At 35.3% G+C, this 9,815-nt stretch overlaps 2 protein-coding genes across 2 annotated transcripts; one reads left to right on the forward strand and one right to left on the reverse strand.

Moving 5' to 3' along the window:
* Nucleotides 1-755: 755 nt before the first annotated feature.
* On the forward strand, nt 756-3,562 carry LOC126591105 (rho GTPase-activating protein 2). Its single transcript, XM_050256670.1, has 4 exons — nt 756-1,298; nt 1,973-2,093; nt 2,182-2,532; nt 2,632-3,562. The coding sequence occupies exons 1-4, from the start codon at nt 967-969 to the stop codon at nt 3,223-3,225; spliced, it is 1,398 nt and encodes a 465-aa protein (XP_050112627.1). The 5' UTR covers nt 756-966; the 3' UTR covers nt 3,226-3,562.
* A 1,044-nt stretch (nt 3,563-4,606) lies between these two features.
* LOC126590496 (uncharacterized) lies at nt 4,607-5,110 on the reverse strand. Its single transcript, XM_050255938.1, has one exon. The coding sequence runs from the start codon at nt 5,108-5,110 to the stop codon at nt 4,607-4,609; it is 504 nt and encodes a 167-aa protein (XP_050111895.1).
* Nucleotides 5,111-9,815: the final 4,705 nt, after the last annotated feature.

A 9,815-nucleotide genomic window follows, 5' to 3' on the forward strand; every position in this document is an offset into this window, starting at 1 on the left:
GTTTGTCCATTATCAATCATTTTGGTATTTCCTTGAAAAATCTCAATTAAATAAAGATCAAATGCCAAAAACATCGTCATTTTTTGTCAAATCATTTTGGTTTATTGTTTATTAAATTGAGAGTATTTTTATCATTTAGTCCTTAATTTTTCAAGGAATAACCAAAATAATTGATAATAGACAAACTTAGGGACCACTTTTATTGATTTCAAATCTCAAGGACTAAAGTGATGATTTATGCAAATCTCAATGACTATTTTGGCTAAAAAAAACCCTCTTTAAATTTATTATGAGATCCTACGATCAAATATTTTAGTTCTTCGATCCAATTATGAATTACTTCGTCCATTCAAGTGGGGAAATTAACATGAAAAGTGATAAATTTAAGCATATGAGGAAATTGGCACGTTTTAAAAGATTGTAAAAATTTGCATATGACATTTTATCGTCGTGAGCAAAAAATCATGCAAATGCACTCTGGTATGGATTCGATCCTCCACTGTTTTCCCTCCTTCTAATAACTAATTATTTAATTAGTAACGTTATCGTTTGTGAAAAAAGAAAAAAATTATCATATTATCAATGCTTAATTGTGATGTAATTGAATGATGTTAACCATTGACTTGAATGAATTCATAGTCAAGATTTGTGTCGCCAAAAAATACCGAAAGCCAAAGTGGTACAGTGGCACATTTGTTATTACTATAAACTAGGAGGTCAAAGTCACCAAACGCTGGAGATAAAGTGAAATTTCAAACGAGTGGCCGTTTGAACTTCGAAAATAAGTTGGAACTTCAAAAACCCTCGCACCATCTCTTCAATGCGATTCAAAGCAACCTCAGATTCTCACACTGCGACTGAGATTTGTACTCTCTCTCTCTCTCTCTACCCCAACAGCAAAAGTCTCAGCATTTCGGAGACACCCAAAAGATTTTACAGTGCAGAGAGAAACACAGAGAAGGGGAGATGACAGGGCTTGTGATGCTGACGAGGGGCGGCGGCTGCGGAGGCGGAGGTGGCGGAAATGGGAAAGGAGCAAAAGGAGCTAACAAGAGCTCAGAAGAAGAGCAGAACCAGATCTCTCTGGCTGCTCTTCTGTTAGCTGCTGTGAGGAAATCCATGGTAGCCTGCCGTGTCGAAAGAGGCGAAGAAGTCATCTCCGCCGTCCACAACATGGAGATCGGGTGGCCCACGAACGTCCAGCACGTTACCCATGTCACATTCGATCGGTTCAATGGGTTTCTGGGCCTTCCGGTGGAGTTCGAGGTTGAGGTTCCAGGCAGAGTTCCCAGTGCTAGGTAAGTAAAGTTCTTGTTTTTGGTTTTTGGGTAGTCCGAGGTTTACGAAATTCGACATGGGTTTCTCTTAGGATGTTCAAATTATTGTTCTTTATGATGTTTTTATAAATCTTGGAGAATTAAAGTAAGTGGCTTGATGAACGTGTATTTGAGTTTTGAGCTCTTTTAGCTCTCGTCTTTCGACAAGGCGACATTCTAAACTACTCTAATCTAACTCGAAGAAAGTAGCGCATTTCCTTAGCCAATTGGCGTAACTCACATAGTCAGCTCAATTAACTCTTTATGCTTCTTATGTGGGGTTTTGAGGTCGAGGAAGATGCTTGGTTTCGAAGAAATTGTAGTGCCAGGCAAGGGTTTAAACTTGACCAAACTGTTTTATTACATCGAGTGTGTCCTACTGTAGTAGTTATCTTCAGTAGCCATTCAATGAAAATTGTTCAAAAATGTGCAATTTTTGTTTCAGTAGTTTCCCAACCCGCGATTACCCCAAGGACTAGATGGGATTATAATCGTGTTCCGGTATCCTATTTTTCAAAGCGTCTAAAAGTTCTAATGTTAGGCTATACGGGAGTTAGATGTTCCGATTGAGGTAACAAAGGGAAGTAGAAGTTCATTGTGATTTATTTCTGTGTGTTTAATGCGTTGTCTAACTTGTAAATTGTCTAATTTTACAGTGCAAGCGTGTTCGGGGTCTCAGCGGAGTCAATGCAGTTGTCTTTTGATTCAAAAGGGAATAGTGTCCCTACTATTCTCTTGCTGATGCAGGAGAGATTATACTCACAAGAAGGATTGAAGGTAAGAAATTTTTTGTGCATTTGTGAATTTCGTATTTCGGTTCTTTTATCCTTATCAGTCTTCTTACTGGTCCTTTTGGAAGTTTCAGGCAGAAGGAATATTTCGTATAAACCCCGAGAACAGCCATGAAGAGCTTGTGAGAAGCCAATTGAACAGGGGAATTGTGCCTGATGACATTGATGTCCATTGTTTGGCAGGCCTAATCAAAGCCTGGTTTCGAGAACTTCCTTCGGGAATACTAGATGGACTGTCTCCTGAAGAAGTTCTTCAATGCAACACGGAAGAGGAATCCGTTGAGCTTGTGAAGCAATTAAAGCCAACCGAGACCGCATTGCTCAACTGGGCAGTCAATCTGATGGCTGATGTTGTTGAGGAAGAAGAACTCAACAAAATGAATGCGCGAAACATCGCTATGGTTTTCGCTCCAAACATGACTCAGGTAATTTAAAACAGCAGAAAATATGTTTTTTTTGCCTAGTATTGCTCAATGATTAAGGTTGATCAATTAACCCCTTTTTGCAAATTCTTTCCCCACCAGATGTCTGATCCTCTGACGGCTTTAATGCACGCTGTTCAAGTAATGAATTTGCTAAAGACACTGATTATGAAGACGCTAAGAGAGCGTGAAGAAAACGATGAAACTGGAGGATATTCACCAATGTCATCTTGTTCATCTGATCATCAAACCGACGAAGACTCTGATGATAGTCAGCAGGAAATGGATACTAGATCTGAATTGGAGGGTCCAACATCAGACTATGATGAAAACGCGCACTCCATCCACAGCAGCGAAGATGAAGATGAAGTCCGATCAGTAAGTGAGATAGAAGAGCGTTTTTTAAGGCACTTAGGGGAGAACAAAACTGCCGGAAACAGCTTGGTGGTGGCAGATCAACCAACAGGCGAGTTGTGCGGGGAATATCTGAGCCCTCAAAGTTGCTTGAGCTTCAACATGGACTCTGGCACATCGTTTTGTGACAGCAAAAATGGGAACTCCGCCCTCAGTACTACGAGTGATGGGGAAGCCTCATCAGGGAAATGTATGGCAGCTGAGGAAACTAATGTTCAAATGGAGAGCCCTTCGTCAGCTTCGAGTTCAAACAGGATTAAAATAGAGACAGTGGACAGATGAGCGGAGTCTAATTCACCAGCGCTTCATTTTCGCATACTTTCTCTAGAGATTTAGTTTGCTTTCCACAGTCAAGTTTCTTCTGTATATTATATAATGGTTTGTGAGATGATTTAGTTGAACCAAGCTTGGGAAAGCTTGCTTGTCGTTTGAATTGTGACTTGTTTAGCAAGTTAGGGTACAGCTTTGGGCTGAACTTATGCTGGATTTGCAGTAGAATTAGGACCGTTACGGTTAGGAACTCTAACCTCTCTCTTTCATGTTCTGGATAGTTTGTGTGGAAGTCTGTTGTTGAAATCATGGGGAGATTGAATCATAATTTCTGAAATTCTGCTTGTTATGTGTTTTTGTAGTATCCTGATGTTCCTGTAGTTCATAATATGCATAATGAAACCTTTTCGTGCATTCGAAATTTTATATATTCCCGGAAAATTTTATCATACAACGTATAGCATACATCAGTGTTTGTATCCCATTATATGCATAATGAAACCTTTTCGTGCATTCAAAATTTTATATATTCCCATAAAATTTTATCATACAACAATGTATAACATACATCAGTGTTTGTATCCCATTATATTGGACACGTCCACATTTTCCTCTTAAAAATAGAATAATAATTACTGTTAGATCTGTAATGTACATTAGACATTGTTGTATGTCGTACGTATATTATCCGTAGATATTTGGAAAGAAAATTAAACAAATATATGGAATTAGCCTTTTCTTTTGAACATGTAATTTGTTGAACAACTGCTGTATCTACCACTAGACCTTAAAATATATATTTTACTTTGAAGAAAGTGGAAAGCAATCTCATCAGAAAACCACTGCTTTTTGAGCTACATATATCCATCCGAATCCAGTTCGCATTTTCAACAGTGTGTCAACTTCTTTTTTGTAAAACATAAACTTCATTGGTAGAAGAAAATGTTACAAGAAATAAACATAAAGATAAATTGCAATTAGGTCAAATAAGCAAAAAAGTCCAAGCAAATCACATGATGATCCAATTAGACTCAATCCGTTGACACAAGTCATCACCACCACAGCCACCATGCATTTCGCAATTTCATCATTCGAGTAAGTGGATTCACCGTCAGCACCCACAAAAACCAAACGTACAAATATAATGCCAATCTAATAGAACTGGAGAGAGAGATGATGAGAACAATTATGTCTTCATATGTCTGAATCTGTTATGTACAATTGCAATATCATTTAAAATACAGGAATTATTTTTTTTAAACACAAATCCTTCCGTAATTTGCGAAACCTGCTTTTTATATCCAAGCTTAATTTTCCCCTTCCACTCCACTTTTTGAAGAAAAAAGAGAAAACAAAGTTGAAAAAATTGATGACTCAGAAATTAAGCAAAGTCTCATGAGGCCAAGCAAGTTTCCCAAAATAGCCTGCTCTTCTCCACCTCATTCAACAACTCAAACTCTTTGGTTGAATCAACGGACACAGTTGATTTCAGCTGGTGTCCCCCCATCAATGGCATACCAACATTTTCCCCACTCCTCCATCTTTGATGATGATCATAAACTGATGAACATTCTTCTTCTTCGTCCTCCTCCTCATCGTTGCCACGATCATCGTCATCGCGACCATGATCATCAAGATCATTGAGCACATCATCAGCAATAGGGTTCCGATCAAACGAATCGTAACTGCACGATTGAGCATCATCCTCATCAGCCATAGACAACATGGGATGATCATCATCTGATGATACTGCATCAGCCTCAGAATCACCAGTTGCTTCAAACAACATGAAAGAAGACACATCCATAACGTTCTTCTTCTTCTTCTGCATCGTCGTTGCGTCGAAAATGTCGTCCTTCACGTTCGCCTCCACATGAAACCATGAATTATGAATCATATTCGAAACATGAAGAGTAAGTTTACTCCCTTTAAGGCTGTGCAAAAGTAGGGTAAAGGCCTATATATATTACAGAGAAACGTAGGCTGTCTTGTTTTGACACTCAAAAGTCCTGCGGCCCTATCTTACCTGGTCGATCTGGGTCGCCTTGGAATAATAATATTACTTAATTTTAATTAAAAAATCATGGAAAAATTATAATAAAAAATAAATGGAAAAGAGAGTACTTTTTGAAAAAGACCTGCATATATACTAGAATATAAACCATGTGAATTGGCTGGCTGGCTTCTAGAAGAAAACGAAATACAACTAAGCTTTTGTCTGCTAAAAATGGCCAACAGAATTGACCTAATCTTCCAGAAGGAGGGAACAGTTTAACCCTAGTTGGCTTCTACGTGTCTGAAACGTAGGCTGCCTAATTTCATCAACTTGATTTACTGAGTCTGTGCACATGCATGGTTCTGAAATGTTCTAGTATGTTTTAGAGCACTAAATATAAACGTTGTTTCTCTTGCATTTGCTTTTACTGGTAGTGCGGGAGAGATTTTTTGCTACACGATTTGGTATACCAAGTCTCTTACGTGTTTTTGGAATTTTTTTTCCAGGAGGTTATAAGTGAAGTTTTCTTTTGCGTTTTACCATAGATTAATTTTTTACTATTGTTAGTCGACACAATCCCTAAAAACTATTAAGGAAATTGTTGGTCAAGACTCAAGTTTCTTTCTATGACGTGTTAGTACTGGACCTTCTAGCAAACAGTTTTAATTTAGTTGACAAACCTAATGAAGACTTCATCAATAAGTCAAGATTAAATAAACAATTTTTGCAGTTGTTTGTTTACCACTCAGACATGTCAAGCTTGAGTTGAAGAAGAGAAACGAAAAAAAACAGAAATGACTCATTTGCATGGGGTTGTTTATTTCAAATGATCAAATCTATTTACAATTTGCGTACATCTAGTTATGTGAAATACATTCAGTTCAACGTTAATTTTCTAGTTTTTTGGCAAAAAATTAGCCTTGTTAATTAAAAAAAAAAACAATACCAACAAAAATCGAACCTTATATCACTAAGTATGATTGGGTGTATGAATCCTAAAACGTCAATGCACTCATTTTTGTGCCAAATCTTCCTTGTTTATCAAGTCTGAATTTTTCCTATCAAATTTCTTTCACTTTCTAATCATGAGTAATTAGGTAACTTTAACTTTAACACACGTAATTCCGTAGAATAATCACCAAAGATGAGTCAAAACCTACAATTTTTTTTTGGGTCAAATCAAAACCTACATATTTCGGTGGCCACGTTTGGATGTTTCAAATATATGTGTGGATAGATGATGAACTTTCCTACTTAATTAAGAAAACGTGTCCGGCCGGGAAAATGAAATAGCACTACAAGGATTTTTCTGCATAAATTTAAAAAAGAAAGTCGACCAAGAAAAGTTTGTAGCCTGATAATTATGAGTGATGGCTAACACTTCCAACATCTCTATCCAATAAGATTAAAACATGCGTATATATGTGTGTGGAGTTCTTCTGCTTTTTTTTTGTTTTTTGCGTCATATCTGTGCCTGGTATATTTGGGTTACACGTATTTTATTGACTTAATTTATTTTTAATTTTTAAACTTTTTATATGTTGAAGAGTTAACATTGTTAAGTGCAGTTTAAATGTATGGACTAGCATTAACAAATAAGATAAGCATAGAGAGGCCACAAAGAGTTTTGGGTGTTCATATTCCATAAATTAAGTGTCAATTATAAGACGGAGATCCTCTTGGACTTATCTAATTAATTCACTTGATTAATTTTGATGTTACTTGTAATTATATATTAATTTAGTGAAATTCTTGGACAAAAATGAGGTTGGTGATTGTTGAAACTGAGCTATACCAAGTCTAAGTTTTAAAATATGTTAATAAAAATAATTTTACGTGTTATCGTTTGAGAAAAATAACAAAGCTGAAATTTCACGTGTTATATATTAATTTTGATGTTATAATTTGATCATTGTCAAATTAACTTTCTTCAAGAGATAAATACGTATATACCAAAACCCTTACTTCCATTTCCTGCAAGATTTGTCAAATTGATTTGTTGGGAAAGGAACACAGCAGAAACAACAACCATGATCATCGGTCACTCCTTCATGTCAGTTGGGGCATTGATGTAACCTACCATTCATCAATATTATTATAATTTCCACGATATTCCAAATTTGATGACTGGGAGTTAAGTCATAATTTCAAATTCAAGCTGTTAACATCTTTACACAAAAGGAAATTTGGCATACAAGCTACCGACAGAATTTTACTTCCCTGAAAAATTGTAGTAAATTTTTTCTTTGCAACTAACGATTAAACCCAATTAAACAACCCAACTCACAACTTAAAACACGGAAGTCTCGTTTGGAAGTACTTTTAAAATAGCTGAAAGTGTTTTTGTGTAAAAAATGTTTGGAACCAATTCTTAGTAAAGCATGTGAATCTTGGAAAAACACTTGAAGTGCTCCTTGCAAGAGGCCCCAGTTATGTGCTCGCATGAAGCACTTTAAGTGCTTTAAAACTCAAAAATATTTTCTCTAAAACCGTTTTTAGTCATTTTAAAAGCACTTCCAAACGAGTACATAAACTTTGCTCTGAGTTGTTAGAGAAAGTTACTAAGAGTTTCTACGTAACTTAATAACATTTTAAGTCCCTACTAGTAATATTCTATAAAAGGACAAACCTCTAATAGGTCATTAATTAGCTAATAAACTTAATATACACTATAATGGTTGGCCTCCAGAGGACCACACAGCAACTAGTTGCATGTTAATTAGACTAAAATTAAGGTTAGTATATATACTTATTAATCAGTGCCCTCTTTTCCTTTTTTTTATTGGAGTACTCAGTCTTCTCTGCTCAGCTGTGCTAGGATATATATTTATTAGAAGTCTGCTTTATTTATTAGTGTTCAAGCGTGTGACACCAAAGTCTCATATTCCCATGAACAATAATGCAGACGGCATTAGGGTTTGGAATAGGTCCAACTTCAGAGCTCGGTCATGATAACACTGCATTACATATATATATATATATATTTTAAATTTATTTATTTATATAGAGTCCTCTTTCACTGAGGAATTCCTAAAATAATTATTTGAGAAACACCTTGTGCGTTCTTTTTGTCACTTTTCTCAACGATCCAAATTGTCTATATTTTAGTATATTATTTATATATGGCGTTCATTTTGGAACCAAATATTAGAACACAAGTGGTTAAATATTTGAAGGAAAAAAAAAAGTTTAACCATTAGATATTAAGGAAAACTAATGAAAAGGGCTTGAAAACTTTGAGTTTTAATGATAAGGACAAAATAAAGGGTAAAATAAATAGTACCAGGATTGACTTTTTAGTGTAAAAATGTGGTTTTTCGTTAAAGTGAACAGTACCGGGTGCTTTTTGTTAAAGTTCCCTAGATATTATGATACTTGATGTACTGAGTCGACTTCTTGGTCCACTGAAAAATATTTCATCATAATGTGGGTTATTAGTGAAGTTTCCTTTTGCTTTTTTACTATAGATTCATTTCTCACTATTGTTAATTAGTTGACAGTACAATCCCAAAAAACTATTGAGGAAATTGTTGGTCAAAACTCTCAAAACTCAATTCTTTCTATGACCTGCTAGCATCACCTAATGGAAAATAAACCATTTTTGCATTTGTTTGTTTACGACTCAGACATGTCAAGCTTGAATTGAATGAGAAAACGAAAGAACACAGAAATGACTCGTTTGCTTAGAGTTGATTATTTCAAATTCATTTACAAATTGCGTTACGTTTAGTTATTTGAAATACGTTCAGTACGAGATGTTAATTTTCTAATTTTTATAGCAAATTTTTAGCCTTGTTTATCAAATCTAAATTTTTTATCGAATTTCTTTCACTTTCTAATCACGAGTTTAAAATCTTAAACTTGAACGCATGTCATTCCGAAGAACAGTCACCAAAGATGAGTCAAAACCTACATATTTGGGTGTCCACGTTCAAATATATGTATGGATAGATGATGAACTTTCCTACTTATAATTAAGAAAACATGTCCGGGAAAATAAAAAGCACTAGTAGATTGTGCTGCATAAATTTCAAAGAAACAAAGTCGACCAAGAAAAGTGTAGCCTGATAATTATCAGTAATGACCAACACTTCGAACATCTATATCCAATAATAGGAAAACATATGTGATATATCTGTGGAGTTCAAATCTTATGTACTATGTGACATTTTTGTGCTCTATCTACTTAAGTTACACGCGTATTGACTTAAATCATCTTTAGTTTTGTATTTTTTTTATAATATGAACAGTTAGTGTTATTAAGTAGGGTGTAAATGTATGGCCAGATGTCAACAAATAAGATAAGCACATAGAGGTCACAAAGGATTTTGGCAGAAAATTTGAACTCTTATGTGTGTTCGTATTCCATAAATTAAGTGTCAATTATAAGGCAGAAAGTCTGATGTTAATTGTAATATATTTAGTCATATTCTTGGACAAAAATGAGGTTGTTGAATGTTGAACTGAGCTATATACCAAATCTAATTGACCAGATTTTACATATTATAAGGAGGATAAACGGCATGATTTATTGTAACATCTCACATCGTCCAAGGGAGTGATCCTTAAATGTATATTTTCGTCTCTACCTAGCACGAGGCCTTTT

This window comes from Malus sylvestris, chromosome 11 (assembly GCF_916048215.2).
Source record: "Malus sylvestris chromosome 11, drMalSylv7.2, whole genome shotgun sequence".
Taxonomy (NCBI): domain Eukaryota; kingdom Viridiplantae; phylum Streptophyta; class Magnoliopsida; order Rosales; family Rosaceae; genus Malus; species Malus sylvestris.

What these genes read in the sequence shown, in the direction of transcription:
- LOC126591105 (XM_050256670.1), top strand. Translation starts at nt 967, where the DNA reads ATGACAGGGCTTGTGATGCTGACGAGGGGCGGCGGCTGCGGAGGCGGA. An exon ending in ACTCACAAGAAGGATTGAAG is followed by an intron (nt 2,094 to 2,181) that starts GTAAGAAATTTT and finishes TGGAAGTTTCAG; the next exon opens with GCAGAAGGAATATTTCGTAT. An exon ending in TCGCTCCAAACATGACTCAG is followed by an intron (nt 2,533 to 2,631) that starts GTAATTTAAAAC and finishes TTTCCCCACCAG; the next exon opens with ATGTCTGATCCTCTGACGGC.
- LOC126590496 (XM_050255938.1), bottom strand. Translation starts at nt 5,110, where the DNA reads ATGATTCATAATTCATGGTTTCATGTGGAGGCGAACGTGAAGGACGAC.